The 16,832-nt window shown below is 35.9% G+C and overlaps 1 protein-coding gene across 1 annotated transcript in view; it reads left to right on the top strand.

Annotated features, from left to right (window-relative positions):
• The window catches only part of HSD17B4 (hydroxysteroid 17-beta dehydrogenase 4), a 99,328-nt gene that overhangs the window by 34,665 nt on the left and 47,831 nt on the right, over positions 1 to 16,832 (top strand). Inside the window, exons 8-11 of the mRNA XM_005890853.3 lie at positions 929 to 1,116; positions 7,825 to 7,916; positions 10,719 to 10,743; positions 12,219 to 12,347. Coding sequence (XP_005890915.1) covers positions 929 to 1,116; positions 7,825 to 7,916; positions 10,719 to 10,743; positions 12,219 to 12,347 — 434 coding nt within the window. The remainder of the gene's footprint in view (positions 1 to 928; positions 1,117 to 7,824; positions 7,917 to 10,718; positions 10,744 to 12,218; positions 12,348 to 16,832) is intronic.

Below are 16,832 nucleotides of genomic sequence, written 5' to 3'. Positions count from 1 at the left end.
CTTTTTACCTCCTACTTTTCATTATTAATGATTTTCCTGCCATTTTCTGATATTTTAGCAGTACAAACATGGAGGATTCAGCTGTGCTTTATTCCCTAACCAAAATATCATTTTGTGTGTTCAGTGACCAACTGGGGAGAGATGAGTGGTTGGCATTGCTCAGACATGAGTTAGTCTTTATTGACCAGGAATGGTAGGACTCTTACAGTTGCATCTGTGTGACTCAGATGTGACAGACCTAGTAAGTGGATCCATGCACTCTAATGTAAAGGCTATTCTTATTTTTTTTTTAAAGGCTATTCTTATAACTTAGGGTTCACATACATCTACTAGAAGTAAATTGCTTGTGATGTATTTTCTTATTGGAGACTTCTGGTGTATCCTGATATTAGCAGTTTCTTAAAGTAGATAAAATGATTTACTTTACTTGTTCTACTAAGTAGAGTAAGATTAGGTCACATTTTCAGATGGTATTGTTTTAATATGAGACATTTAATATTATCCAGACAGGGAAAGGAGCAAAGTAATGAGGACTAAAGAATTAGGATTTCATGATCTAATATTTCTTACTAAGATTTTGACTTGTCAATTGGCAGTTTATTTTTTGTTTGTAAATACTTATTGTTGTTTTCAGTAGATAATGAATATATATTCGTACACTTGAATTCATTTGTTCCTGACCAGGGATCCTTTTTTTTCTTTTTATGGGATTCTTCTTAAAACAATAAAATCTTATAGTTGAATTTTGAGAAATTACTTTTCTCATTAATTTAGGTATATGAATCGTGACTTTAAGAACCTAATGCCAGTTTACAGAGTTTCTTTTGACAGGTATAATAGTAATGAAAAAGAAAAAAAAAGCGCTTAGAGTCGCAACATTATTAAAACGTAGAAAAGATGATGTTGAGAGATTGATTTGTCTTTTTAGAATCATCATGACTTCATCAGCTTCAGGAATATATGGCAACTTTGGCCAAGCAAATTATTGTGCTGCAAAACTGGGTCTTCTGGGCCTTTCAAACTGTCTTGCAGTGGAAGGCAAGAAAAACAACATTCACTGTAACACTATTGCCCCTACTGCTGGATCACGGATGACCCAAAGCATTTTGCCTGAAGGTAAGTTTAAATTTTTCAGTGCTGTTCTCCACATATCTGTGTGGAGTGAACTTTGCCGAAGTATTTAATTTTTTGAGTAACTAAAAAATTTCTTTTCAATTTAAAAAAGCATGATGTGTAATTTGCATTCATTATATAAAATTTAGGAAAGCACAAACAGGAAAAATAAAAAAATGACCCATAATTTTAACACACTGAGATAAACTTTCTCTTTGTATACGTAGACATACATATTTTTTTAACAGAATGAAGTAATAGCATTCTTACTGTTTTGTAATAATTATTTTAAAAAATTGATGTAAAAATTAACAGATTGTTTTTTAGAATGATTTATAGAAGAATTGATCAGATAGTAAAGAGAGTGCTCGTGTATTCCTCCTCCCACACAGTTACCCATATTTTTAACATCCTATGTCAGAGTGCTACATTTGTTACAACTGATGACCAGTACTGATCCCTTCTTACTGGGTTGGCCAAAAAGTTTGTTTCGGTTTTTCCATACCATCTGATGGAGAAACCAGAGTGAACTTCTTGGCCAACCCAGTATTACCTACAGTTTACTTTAGGGCTCATTCTTTAGGTTGTCCAATCACATAGGTTTTCACAAATGTGTAGTGTTATGTACCCACCATCACAGATCATACAGAATGGTTTCACTTCCTGGAAAATCCCCCATGTTCCATCTCTTCATCCCTCTCCTCTTTCTCCCAAATGTCTGAGAGGATTGAAGCTAGTTTCTTTTTATCACTGAGTAATATTGCATGGTATGGAAGTACCTCAGTTTGCTTATTCATTCACCTATCAAGAAATATTTTATTTCCAATTTTTGACAATTATGAATAAAGCTTCTGTGAACATTTATGTGCAGACTTTTGTGTGGGTGAAGTTTTCAACTCATTTTGTTAAATATTAAGGAGGATAATTGCTGGATTGTATGGTAAGACTAGCTTAGTAAGAAATTTCCAACCATCTTCCAAAATGACTGTATCATGCTTCGTTGCCGCTGGCTGTCTGTGAGAGATCTTGTTGCTCCACATCTTGGCCAGAATTTATTATTGTCAGTCTTTTGCATTTTAGTTCTTCTAGTAGGTAAGGTATTTCACTGTTTTAATTTTCAGTTCCCTAATGACACATGATGTACATTTTTTCCTGTGCTTCTTTGCCATTTATTTGTCTTTTTTGGTGATGTATCTGTTCATATCTTTTGCCCATTTTTAAATTGGATTCTTTGTTTTCTTATTGTTGAGTTTTAAGAGTTCCCTGCAGATTTTGGAAACAAGTTCTTTTTCAGATAAGTGTTTTGCGAAATATTTTTTCCCAATCTGTAACATGTTTTTTAAATTCTCTTAATCTCTTTCACTTTTGAAGCATAATTTCACTGCTACAGAATTCTGGGTTGGTAATTTTTTTCTTTCAGCCTTTGAAATATTTCACTCCACTCTTCTGTTGCTAACATGGTTTTTGAAAGAGAGTTTGACATAATTCTATCCTTGTTTCTTTATGCATAAGGTGTATTTTTTCCCCTTTGTATTCCTCCAAGGTTTTCTCCTTGTTTTTCTGCAGTTTGAATATAGTATGCATAATAAGAGGTGTAGATTTTTGGCTGTATGCTACTTGATATCCTCTGAGGTTCCTGGATCTATGGTTGGTACCTGTCATTAACTTTGGAAAATTCTCAGCCATCAGTGCTTCAACTATTTCTTCTTCCTTTTCTTTTTTCTTTTTTTATTCCATTTCTGGTATTCCCATTATGCCTGTTTATCTTTTATAATTATACAATACCACAGTTCTTTGATATTCTGTTCCCCCTCTTTTTTTCCTTCTTTTTTCTCTTTGTATTTCATTTCAATTTGGGAAGTTTCTGTTAACATATATTCAGGCTTACTGATTCTTCTTTTCATTTCAGAATGTTACATTGCTTTTTAGCATTTCCTTTTGATTTTTTTCCAAAGCATTTCCTTCTGTCTGCTTATAGTAGTTACCTGTTCTTATAAATTGTCCACTTTTTTCCCTTAGAGCCCTCAGCATGTTAATTACAGTTATTTTAAATTCCTGGTTTGATAATTCCAAAATCTCTGCTATATTTGAGGCTATATCTCTGGTTTGTTGTTCTGCTTTGTTTTGTTTTTTTTGGCTGCACTGTGTGGCATGTGGGATCTTGGTTTCCTAATCAGGGACTGAACTCATGCCTTCTGTAGTGAAAGTGCAGAGTCTTAACCACTGAACTGCCAGGGAAGTCTGTTGAGGCTGGTTCTCATGCTTGCTTTGTCTCTTCAGCCTGTACTTTTCCTGTCTTTTAGCAGGCTTTGAAATTGTTGCTGAAAACTGAACATGATGTGTTGAGGGAGTAGATAGGAAGTGTGGTAAATTTAACTTTATTGTGAGGTTTTATGTTTGTCTGGCCAGGAGTTAGATTGTGTTTATTGGTTGTTGTAGCTGTTGGAGTCAGAGACTACATTTTCCTCTTTGTCCTTGTTTTTGGGTACCCTGTTGTCTTTGGGTTTCCTTAGATACTCTTTGTTAAAGAGTGTGTATGTTTGCAGCAGTTGTAATCTGCTGTTGTTATACTGGAGTCCTGTTGAAGTGACTGTAAATTAATGGGAGGGGGTGTGTTCTCTAATCTTATAATTACATCTTCATTTTTTTTAGAAGATCAAAGCCCCTTTACACTGACTTTTAGAAGAGTTTCTTAGCCCTACTCCCTAACCCCCTTATTTGAGACAGGAGACTAGAGGGGCTTCACTAGTCTAATTGAAGCTCTGATACTTTCCCTTAAGGATAGGCCTTTGTTAAGGAGAATAGAATGCTCTGGGCATATTTAAAAATGCTTTTATTTTATTGACTTATTTTCTTACCCTCTCCCGTTTTCTCTGTGATATTTCAAAGCAAATCTCAGGCATTACTTCTCACCTAATATATACTTGGAAATGTGTCTCTCTAACAGATACGGACATTATAACCACAATGCCAATATCACACTAAAATAATTCACTAACATTGTCTAATACTAAGTTTATATTAAAGCTTCCTAGTTACCTAAAAGGAGAAGGCAATGGCACCCCACTCCAGTACTCTTGCCTGGAAAATCCCATGGATGGAGGATAAGCTAAGAGTTGGACACGACTGAGCGACTTCACTTTCACTTTTCACTTTCATGTATTGGAGAAGGAAATGGAAATCCACTCCATTATTCTTGCCTGGAGAATCCCAGGGACAGAGGAGCCTGGTGGGCTGCCATCTATGGGGTAGCACAGAGTTGGACAGGACTGAAGCGACTTAGCGGTAGCAGTTACCTAAAAAGTATCTTCTTAGAGTTAGTTCATTCTACAAGGATCTAAACAAAGCCCACAGGCATTTTGTTACTGTGAGGTCTGTGTGTGTGTGTGCACTCAATTGCTCAGTCATGTCTGACCCTTTGCTACCCCATGGACTATAGCCCACCAGGCTCCTCTGTCCATGGAATTTTCTAGGCAAGAATCCTGGAGTGGGTTGCCATTTCCTACTCCAGGGAATCTTCCTGACCCAGGGATAGAGCCCACATCTCTTGTGTCTCCAGCATTGGCAGGCAGATCTTTTTAGAGTTGGTTTATTCCCCAAAGATCTAAACAGAGCCCATAGGCATTTTGTTATTGTATCTCTTAAGTTTCATTTAACATGTAATAGTTCATTCTCCTTTTTAAAACAGTGCCAATTATTTGCTGAAGAAACTACCAGTTCACCTATTCTATAGACTGTTCCTCATTCTTGATTTGAATTGCCCTTGCCCTTCTCTCGAAAATCAGCTGATCACATATGTGGAAGTCTATTTCTGGATTCTCTGTTCTGCTGTATTGGTCTATGGGCCTGTCCTTTTACTAATACCATGATGTTTTGATTACTATAGTTTTAGAGTAAGTCTTAAAATCAGGTAATAGGAGTCTGCCAACTTTATTTTTTGAAAACATGAAACATAAATTTTTAAATTAAAAAATTTAAATGTATGATCGAGAGCCAATGCTGATTTCAGTCAGTTCAGTTCAGTTCAGTCGCTCAGTCGTGTCTGACTCTTTGCGACTCCATGGACTGCAGCACGCCAAGTATCCCTGTCCATCATCAACTCCCAGAGTTTACTCAAACTCACGTCCATTGAGTCAGTGATGCCATCCAACCATCTCATCCTCTGTTGTCCCCTTCTCCTCCCACCTTCAATCTTCCCAGCTCCCACCTTCAATCTTCAATAAATGCTGATTTATTTGGTTATATAATAAATAGAATACTTGACTGGTGCAAAACTGGGTGTAGTTTCTGATACTCCTGGCTTTAACATATGTTTTAAAAAGAAAGCATCTGTAATACTTTAAAAGTAGCTTCTGTGAAACAGTACAAAACAATTGATGAGTGAAATTATTTTAAAATTAGCTGCTTCATGAAAGTGAATGTGAATGAAAGTGAAAGTGAAAGTCGCTCAGTCGTGTCTGACTCTTTGCAACCCCATGGATTATACAGTCCATGGAATTCTCCGGGCCAGAATACTGGAGTTGGTAGCCTTTCCCTTCTTCAGGGGATCTTCCCAACCCAGGGATTGAACCCAGGTCTCCTGCATTGCAGGCGGATTCTTACCAGCTGAGCCATAAGGGAAGCCCAAGAATACTGGAGTGGGTAGCCTATCCCTTCATGGAATACAAATGCTTATTCACAGGACCATTTTGCTTTCTGCATTTGAGCTACCATTCATTTTAGAACTTGCTGGCTTTTTCTAAGAGCTATGCCTAACCAGTTTGCTTTAGTGTTGAATAGTTATTTGTACCTGAGATCTAATTTTTTTCTTTTTCCTTGTCAACATGGCCATTTAAAAAAGTCCCTTATTTAAAAAACTCTCTATACTCTCATATCTTATTGAAGGAATTCTTGTTAAAGAACTAGATTATATGAAGAAGAGATACAATTCACTTTTTTCTCCCTTTTAAGTATATACACATATATATATATGCACAACAGTTACATACATATGCACAACAGCTTAGGTTACTGGTAAGAAATAAAGCATCAAAATGTAATCATAGTCATGAACTTGCTGCTCAACCCAAGAACTGAAACATTACTTGCATCTAACTTTATACCTTCTATTCCTCTGCTTCATGCCAAGAGATAACCACTATTGAGATTTTAATGCTTATCATTTCTTTGCTAGATTTCTACCTTAGTCACTTTTTGCCATCAGCTGTAGATTTTCTTGGGAAAGCAGCAAGTCTTCAAGAAAATATTGAAAACTATAGCTTTTAAATTCGCTTTCCTTTGAGAATGTAATTTCCATTAATTTGGACAGGTCTGTACCTCTAGAGAAGTTAAGTCAATGTTTAATGTAGTGTCTTTACATCCACCAAACTCTATTGAAAGATATTGGGAGAATAAGATCTACTTTAGACAAATAGCTTAATCTTTCTAGACCTGTTTTCTCTTCTGTAAAAGAAGAGAATTATTGTAGGTCATTTTTAAAAGACACTTTAGATTCTAAATTTTTATTTAAAATTTTGATACCTATTACTTTTTTATAGTTTAGAAAAAGCCAAAAATTTATTTTGCCTCAGTGTTTTTTTCCTCTTCTTCTGAAATATTCACTTACAGGCTATCAAAGGGATTATTTGTTAAAGAACCAGGTGTTCTGAGTAGTGTGTGGAGACATCTGAAATTTCATTTTCCCCTTTGAAATATGTTTGATCAATGGAAAGTCATATATGTAACTTACATGTTTGTTACATAAAATGAGACATAGTCTTAGGATGAATACCCATGATCTTCCCAAGTTGTATGAGTTATTTACTGCTTTGTAATATATTACTTCAAATTTTTGGATTAAAAGAAGTATATATTATCTCACAGTTTCTGGGGTCAGGAATACCATAAAGTGAAAGATTTTTAGAGCTGCTGTTTCATTTACAGGGACTGTAAATGTCATCTTTGTCACTTCAAAATGTAAAACTGTATTTTGTCATTTCACAATTAAAATTTGAGTCTTTAAAGTTTATAAGCTGTGTTAACAAATTACATCTCTTTTGAACCTTGGAACAACTTGGTAGAATGAGCAGGCAAAGCATTTTGACTGCCATCTTACAGATGCAGACACATGCCGTTGAGAGTTGAGTGACGTTCTCAGTGCCCTAAGTTGCCCGTGTGGCAGGGCCGGCAGTAAAATGCAGGTGGTGTTCATGCTCCTCTGTAGCACCTTCTGCCTGTTAAGTTGCTCACAGAAGGTGTGCAGCAGGAAGATATTTCCTACCCTTTGTGACTCATCAGTAATGGCTGCACGGTCCATTTTACATCATTATCTTACTGTCATTACACTTGTCAGGACTCTTTTATAGTTTTCTAGCTCCTGGGAGAGCAAAATAGTTTTATGAATAGCTGGTATCTAAGTTCCTTATGCTGTGTATGCCTTTGCTCACCAGTCTTCGCTGAGACAGCTTTAACTTGTCTTCTAAACAGAACGTTGCTGACCTTGGAAAGGTACGTCTGATGCTTTCTGTGTTAGAAACCTGAAAGTCTCCATTGGGATGAAAAGATTCTTCTATTAGATGTTAATACTAATTAGTTTTGAAAATTTTATTTTTTTTCTTATTTAAAAAGTCTCTGAATCTATAATTTATAAGTAAGGAATTTTTAGAAAGTAAAGTAATTGATGGAATATGTATATATTCTTGTTTGTAAGGATTGTTTTGCTGTTTATTTCAGACCTTGTGGAAGCCCTAAAGCCGGATTACGTGGCACCCCTGGTCCTTTGGCTTTGCCATGAGAGTTGTGAAGAAAACGGTGGCTTGTTTGAGGTATTCCGCACCTTTCTACTTTCTCCTAAAGTAATATTTGTATAATAAAATATAAACAAAGATTCAAAAATTCATATTTTTCAATTGTTTATGCCTGTAAAAATCTATATCAGTTAATATCACTTATATGTTTTTTTAATATTATATCTATGTCATAATTAAGGAACAAGTATGACTGCTATCCTTTTTTGAGAAAGTAACAGCAACTTGTAAATTCTGCTTTTCCCTAGTTATTTTTTTCTGATGTTATTGTCAGATGAAAGATTGTGATTGGTATGATGTATTTAGTCATACAGACAATCTTATTTTTTTGATATTGAGATATTGAGTAATTTTGATATTGAGATATTGAGTAATAAAGTGAAAGGGTAGAACTGATGGTTTAAAGTCAGCCAGGTTGTATTTTGATTTCTTGCTCTGGTAATTGCTGACTCTCTGGAGTAATGTACAGATTAATCTCTCTGAGTTTAGTTTTCTTGGGGTTTTGCTGTGAGAACTGGAAATCATATTTTTAAACTCTTAGTATACATAGCATTCACCCTTTAATTTTAACTATTATATCAGTATAGCAGGAATTCAGTCTGGGTATATAGATCAGTAAACATAACTTATTAGTTGTATTGACTTTAAAAAGAAACTTTTCTATTTTTCCCTGTTGCAAAGCTTTATAAATGTTATAAGAATAAAAACCACACATAATCACACCATCCAGTGAGATCCAGTTTTCATTTTATAGTCAAAATCCCTTCAGATTTCTTTATGCTGCCATATATATAAATGTGTGTGTGTATACATATATATTTTTTGTTTGTTTGTGCCTGCAGCATATAGGATCTTAGTTCCCTAACCAGGGATTGAACCCATGCCGCCTGCATTGGGAGTGCAATGTCTTAACCACAGGCCTGCCACAAAAGTCCCTGTATTTTTGAGTCCTCATTTGAGTTTGATCTTTTTTTCTTTTCTAGCATGAGCTGTTATGTTTTAGATCATCCTCCTTTGTTTGAGTCTCTGTGGTAATATAATAATAAACCTATTGTATGTGGAAATATATGACTCCAAAACTATTTCTTGGTAGCAAAATAACCTGGCTCAGTTTGAAATTAATGATATATTAGTCGGATTTATTTGAATGAAAAGCTGTTTAGTAAGTGAAAAGCAGTCTATACAGGTCTAAGCAGAGGTGGGTACCTCCACTGTCTTAATCACTGTCATAACTGATTGTGAATTGTGAAAATTAAAGGTGGAAGGAACTTTATGACTCTAGGTTTATAGAAGATAAGATTTAATAATATGAAGCCATGTGGAGCTCCAAATTTGGCCTGCCTGTCTTATCATCATATTAAGGGAGTTTTAAAAATCTATTTGCCTTTTATGTTTATATTTGTTATTAATTCTGTGAACAAAAATAATGTATGCTTTTTTTAGAAAACTTCAAATATGCAGGGGAATATATAGAAGAAAATAAAATCATCCACATTACCACTATCCAGAGATTGTTCCTATTCATATTTTTATGTATATTCTCTCCCAGTCTTTTATTAGATGTGCATTTTACATGGGTAGTCTCTTTTTTTAGATATGCATTTTACATACACACTCATCCATACACAGATAATTAGGATAATGCTGAGTGAAGTTTTATATGTTATTGCTTTATTTTACTACATCATGGACATTTTTAGCAAGGGACACTGGGTATGCAAAATTGAGTACAAAATACGTAAGAGTGGTGTGTAATATCCTGACTTAAACCTCGAATGTAAGTTGCCACTTCGTTTGCAAAGTTTTGATAAATATCTAGAATGGCAGAGATGTTTTGGGTCAATTGGAGGTATTGTTTCTTAGCACCTGAGACGAGTTCGCAGCTTGTGGCTTCACTCCCCAAGTGTGTTAAAAGATGATGTTTTTCTTGCCTGTTATCAGTGCCATGCCACTGACAGCATCAAGGCTGATTGGCCTATTAATATATATAAAGGAAAGGATGATTAAAAGGCACACTCTTGAACCTAGAGCCACTGAGAAGTGTGTTGTTTGCTGATAATATCTTCTTCTCTTATATGCATTGGAACACTGTAGTTGTGGTGTTTGAAGATAGGACAAAAAGGTTTCCTTCCATCAGACATTTTCTTCTGAGGATTTCCTTGAATGACTTTTGGAAAAAATACCATCTTTCTGCATGGTGATTAATGTATTTGGTCATTTGCCTTATCTATATATAAAGGTGTTTCATTAAAATGACTATGTAGTTCATTAAGTCAAATGCTGGTTTTGTTTTTTGTTAACTTTTCATTTATTTATTTGTTTATTTTTATTTTTTTTTCATTTATTTATTTTTATTCATTAAGTCTTTGTAGAGGGACATGTATTTCAAGTGATGCGCTGGGCACATTTGGTATTTATATTGTTTAACCTTCATAGTTACCTCATGGAGAGTGTATTATTATCCTGATTTTCCATAAGTGGAATCTTGGGTATAGGGAAGTCAGATAGTTTGACCAGGATTGCACAGAAGAACTGGTATCACACCCTGCAGAGTCATGCTTACTACATATATTTCTACTGTAGGTGCTACTTAAGTTTTCTACTTTGATAGCATAAATAGTGCAGAGTCATGTGGGCCAGTGGGCTTTAGTAGATCTGTAGGTTTAGTAGATTTAGCTTTTTTAGGAGATTTAGCATTTTTTTTCATCCATTGTCATCTAGCATTCTGATACTCTTAAATAGCTGTCTGTTTTTTTTAATTTTGAAAATTCTATTAGTTCCACATTAGATGGTATAACTTTTTCCCCCTCTTTTTGGTAGGTTGGAGCAGGATGGATTGGAAAATGTAAGTGTCTTTTGATTTTTGATTTGCTGTACATTATTTCCATATTTTTAAACCTGTCTTTCCAGTTAGAGCTGTCAAATGTCTAACCATGGGATCTAGTGCACGCATAATAACTCAAACATCGTTATAGCACACACGTCTTCTAAATAAAGGAAGTTGTCCTGCACGCCTGTGGCATTTCAGGGATCTTTTCAATTTTTTTCCTGTTGGCAGTCCTTATTCAGTATGTCTTCTTCAGAGCTGGCTGTTTCTTCAGACAGCACAGTTTTTATATTGATGTTTGTCTTTCCATGTCTCTGACACACCCCACATGGTTGTTCAGCAGAGGAGTGAGTGGAGGGAGAGCGTTTTTTGAAAAGATGGGAGAAGCTGTGTCCTAGATGGCTCAGCTGGCAGGTTCTCTACTTCTCCCATTGACTCTTTCCTTCCTTGGAGCTATTTTTCTTCAGCCCAATAGTAAATTCATCTGGCTTCAATCCTTTCTTCCCCCAGTTCTTACATGCTGTGAGCTCCAAACTGGATAATTATTTTATGGCATTTAAAAAAAAGTTGTGACCATCCCAGTATCCCAGTTCAAGTTTTCAGTTGGATGTTGGTATCGAAATTAATTGAATTATTAGTGGATGCCATGGTTACAGTAGAGTATTATTAATGATCTCTCCAGTTATGAAGTAACTTATAGTATTCAAGCGTTTTTAAGTATCTTGTGATATCTTTAAGAAAGAAAGGTTAGGTATTGCAGTAAAAGCCATATGTGGAACCTTATCAGTAGGAAATCTCTAGAGGCTTCTGTCATTCCCCAAGACAAATCTTCAATTGAGTCATCATCAAAATCTGACCATTATGTTTGAATAAGGTTACTAGTGATTATTTATTTCTGAGGCCTTTTAAAAAAGAAACAATGTTAAAAATCTTGGAACTTATACAGCAATGATGATTTTTGTGAATCTGGGCAATCAAGTTGACTTCCCCTGGATAGAGAGGAAGAGCAAAAGGAGGAAAAGGGAGAATTATTTGGGGCTGTCTGATACATTAATTTAATTATATGGAGTCTTTGATCTGTTATCATTTCAGTTTGCTATCCAGCAACGCTCTATTCTGTTCTGTTACCTTGAAGTGTAGTATCTAAGTGATCTGTGGTGATAAAGTCAGTCTTTTTGTGTGATTATATACAATTTAACTTTTCTGATTCAGTAATTCATCCTACCTTTTGTAGTATCTGGCATAGTCAGAGGAGAAAGAGGTTTTTTTGCTTCAGCTTTAAATATTAAAAAAAAGAAATTTAATACTATCTTAGTGGGTTTGTTATTTTAAGAATAAAATGCCATTTAAGGCTTGTAGTAAAAGTCTTTAGAAGTTAGAATCTTTTTTCCAAATTCCATCTTTCTTGAAGTTAAAAAAAAAAAATTTATCGGACTCATGAATTCTACTTTCTGTCTATGTGTTCAGCATCTCAGTTTTGTTTCTTTAACCAGTACGATGGGAGCGAAGCCTTGGAGCCCTTGTGAGACAGAGGACTCAGCCAATGACTCCTGAGGCAGTGAAGGCTAACTGGACGAAGATCTGTGATTTCGATAATGCCACCAAGCCTAAGAGTATTCAAGGTAAAGAAGTGAGTTCAGGCCTGCCAGGGGAATCAGAGGCAATAAAGCATTCTCTTCTCTTATGGAACTATCTTCTTAACTGTGCTAACTTAGATGCTCGAGTCATCCACAGTACATTTTCTGCTCCAGTAAGTATTAGAACTCTCCAATTTCAGATATGTATGTTACTCCCACTGTTGGTTTATCAATTTTCGTTTTTTTTTTTTGTCCTGTTACATTTTTTTTTCAAGCCTCTTTTCATTTTTATTTATTTTAAAAATATGAGCATCCAGTGGTCTTTTTATTTATTTATTTATTTTTATTTATTTATAATTTTTATTTATTTATAATTGTGCTGGATCTTCATTGCTTTTTTGCATGGGCTTTCTCTAGCTGCAGATAGCAGGGACTGGCTACTCTTTGTTGCAGTGGCTTCTTTTGTTTCAGAGCACAGATTCTAGAGCAGGTGGGCTTCAGTAGTTGCAGCACACAGGCTCAGTAGTTGTGGCTTGGGCCCTAGAGCACAAGGGCTTCAGGAGTAGTGGCACGCGAGCTTAGTTACCCCTTTGTATGTGGAATCTTCCTGGATCAAGTATCAAACCCGTGTCACCTGCATTAGCTGGCAGATTCTTATCAGCTGTGCCACCAGGGAAGTCTAGTTTTTCTGGTTTTCTTATGATCCTAGTTTTTCAGTACATGTGTGATTGGGGGATGGTAGAAAGTGTTTACCCATTTGTGCTCAATGCATCTATTCCCCATCTGATGGTTGATTTCAGTCTTGCCATATCTAATCACATGCTCCTTATCTGACTTGATTTTTTTTTTTTAATTTCCTCAAAAGTTTAAGTCTATTTTATTTAGGCTTAGGGCTTTTCTATCTAGTGAATAGATTTTGCTTTGTTTTAGCACTTTGTCCTGTTACTGTTTCTCTGCCTTTCTAAGATGTTCCTTACTGCTTTTATCACCTCTGCTAATCTCAGTGCTTCTTCAGAAGAACTCAAGCCCTAGATGTTCAACAAAATCTTCCCAGATATTCTGGGTTTCATGGATCTCTCTCTTAGTTGAGCTCTTCCTCTTGAGCGTCTAATCACAACTGCTTTCCGCTGCTTTTTTTTCATAAGTACGTGGTTTCTTAACTGGAGAGTTCCTTTGGAGGCAGAGACTATATCTTGTGTGTCCTTCTTTTGTATTTGGTGCTAGAGTAGTGCTGAACTCATAGAAAGCATTTAGTAAATGCTTGTTATCTTGAGTTGCTGAATCATCTATGATATGCCACAGGAAATGACCAATAAAAATTATATTGTTTTTTCTAGTATAACTCATGTATGTATATAGTATATGAAATTTAAAGGGCCTGTCTGATTCATGGGGTCGCAAGGAGTTGGACACGACTGAGCGACTAATCTGATCTGATCTGATCTGATCTGAGGAAAGATCATGAATTGGAATTATTTACAGGAAAATTATTTTTTCCCCAGCAATATATTTAATATTCAATAGAAGAATATATATGAAAAATGACTAGCCTGTTATTTTTCTTTTTATCCTAATGATGCTTCCCTTTCTGCTGGTACACTTGCTGAAATTTTCATTACGCTTTTCTCAATCAGAATATGATTGTTATGTCATTAGCAGTATCATTTTCTGTATTCTTTTTTTTAGTATTTGAGGTAAATTTAGTCTATGAATAGCAATCACCTATCAATGAAAATGAGGAAAAGGAAAAAGGAAGAAATATCTTAAAAACTTTTCTCTGATGTCAGAATTCCACTTTATTGCCTTAAAAGTATTAGACTAATTCTTTGTCAGTTGCTTTGTTTGCTATTATTTTCTCCCACTCTGAAGGCTGTCTTTTCACCTTGCTTATAGTTTTTTTCATTGTCAAAAGTTTTTAAGTTTAATTAGGTCCCATTTGTTTACTTTTGCTTTAATTTCCATTACTCTGGGAGGTGGGTCATAGAGGATCTTGCTGTGACTTACGTCAGAGAGTGTTTTGCCTAAATTTTCTTCTACGAGTTTTATAGTTAATCTCAAAAATATACAAACAACTCATGCAGCTCAATACTAGAAAAATAAATGACCCAATCAAAAATGGGCCAAAGAACTAAACAGACATTTTTCCAAAGAAGACATACAGATGGCTAACAAACACATGAAAAAATATTCAACATCACTCATTATCAGAGAAGTGCAAATCAAAACCACGAAGAGGTACCATCTCACACCAGTCAGAATGACTGCTATCAAAAAGTCTACAAGCAATAAATGCTGGAGAGGGTGTGGAGAAAAGGGAACCCTCTTACACTGTTGGTGGGAATGCAAACTAGTACAGCCACTATGGAGAACAGTGTGGAGATTCCTTAAAAAACTGGAAATAGAACTGCCATATGACCCAGCAATCCCACTGCTGGGCATACACACTGAGGAGACCAGAATTGAAAGAGACACGTGTACCCCAATGTTCATCACAGCACTGTTTACAATAGCCAGGACATGGAAGCAACCTAGATGTCCATCAGCAGATGAATGGATAAGAAAGCTGTGGTACATATACACAATGGAGTATTACTCAGCTATTAAAAAGAATGCATTTGAATCAGTTCTAATGAGGTGGATGAAACTGGAGCCTGTTATACAGAGTGAAGTAAGCCAGAAAGAAAAACACCAATACAGTATACTAACACATATATATGGAGTTTAGAAAGATGGTAACGACAACCCTATACGTGAGACAACAGAATAGACATAGGTATAAAGAAAAGACTTTTGGACTCTGTGGGAGAAGGCGAGGGTGGGATGATTTGAGATAATAGCACTGAAGTATATTACCATATGTGAAATAGATGACCAGTCCAAGTTTGATGCATGAAACAGGGCACTCAAAGCCGGTGCACTGGGACAACCCAGAGAGGTAAGATGGGGAGGGAGGTGGGAGGGAGGTTCGGGATGGGGGACACATGTACACCCATGGCTAATTCATGTCAATGTATGGCAAAAACCACTACGGTATTGTAAAGTAATGAGCCTCCAATTAAAATAGATAAAATAATTTTAAAAAGTATTAGACTAATATAAAGAAAAAGCTAACTAATGAATTATATACTTATAAATGAAAAGATAACCCCTAGTATTAGAAGTACAGTGAAAAAAGCCTTATATCATTTGTAAAATTGAGACTTTCCAAGCACCCATATCAGTGTTCTCATTTTACAGATGATGGAACTAAACTTCAGAAAAGTTGAGTAAGTGGGCTGCACTTTCTCAATGTTTAAGCCAAGAGTTAATTCAGGTGGTCTCTTTGTGAGTTCAGTACCATCAGTCTGTACCAAGGTTGTTGTTTACTCACGGAGTTGTGTCCGGCTCCAGAAGAGGCTCCTCTGTCCATGGGATTTCCCAGGCAAGAATATGGAAGTGTGTTGCCATTTCCTTCTCCAGGGGATCTTCCTGACTCAGGGATCATACCTGCGTCTCCTGCCTTGGCAGGCAGGTTCTTTACTACTGTGCCACCAGTGAAGCCCTGATGCTTTCAGTTAAATGGCCTCCTATCTAGGCAGCAACCTAAATGTGGTGGTAAGAGAAGCATCAGTAGGCAAGAAACCTCTCCAATAGCTTCACCAGGAATGGCAGAAACCCCTGGTCATCTCACATTCTGTAGTCTAGGTACCATTTTTGTCTGAGTTTAGGAGGAGGCCCATGTATATAAGGTTTTTAGGAAGGTCCCAGAGCTTTTGGAATCTTAGGGCACATGTGGATGCTCCATGAGTCTTTTATTAACCTTTTAGATCTCAGAATAGCAGCTTCTGAACTCTCTCTGGAGTCACTGGTCATAATGGGTGGTTTTCTATGGAAGAATTTTCAGTAATATTTTCTGAGGGTACCTGTATAGAGACCTGGGAGGTCATCTTGACATTGTTGCATCCTGGAGGAGGGGTGATGGTGGGGAAGAAGGGAAATTAGTTTTCCCTCCACCAGCTTGGACTTGTACGTTTGCGGACAAGGGTCCCACTTTACAGAATTGTAAAATTGCTCAGATACTTTGCAAAACCCTGAGCCTCCTTGGAATCATAACCTGAAGAGAATGTGGAAACACCCAGTTATCTTGTCTGCTCAGTCTTTCACATTTTTTTCCTGTAATAATAGCCTGACATCATATAGTCAGTTCATGAACACAAGTGAAGTTTCTGTAGTAGGTTTGCTGGATATTACAGGCGTGATTATCTAAAGCATTGTAGTTTTTCTTAGTCACATCTGTAACAAAAGCATTTTTTTTTTTGTAGAAATAGCTTACATTTATTTGGATTTCACCAGGGGAACATTAGCTCTTTATGATTCTTGAAAGATGATGCTTTTGCGATCTTTATGTAATAGGTTTACCAAAGCACTCTGTCTTATTTAAATTCCAGTATCCTAAAGAGAAAATTCAGTTTGTGCATCTTTAGTTATCCTGCAGTTGAGGGACTTGAATTTCATGACTGAAGATTTTTTTCAGTACAAATGAAATATAGT

The sequence above is a fragment of the Bos mutus genome, chromosome 7 (assembly GCF_027580195.1).
Source record: "Bos mutus isolate GX-2022 chromosome 7, NWIPB_WYAK_1.1, whole genome shotgun sequence".
Taxonomy (NCBI): Eukaryota; Metazoa; Chordata; class Mammalia; order Artiodactyla; family Bovidae; genus Bos; species Bos mutus.
Note: the sequence above shows the minus strand (reverse complement) of the source record. Positions and strands in the feature narration are given on the sequence as shown.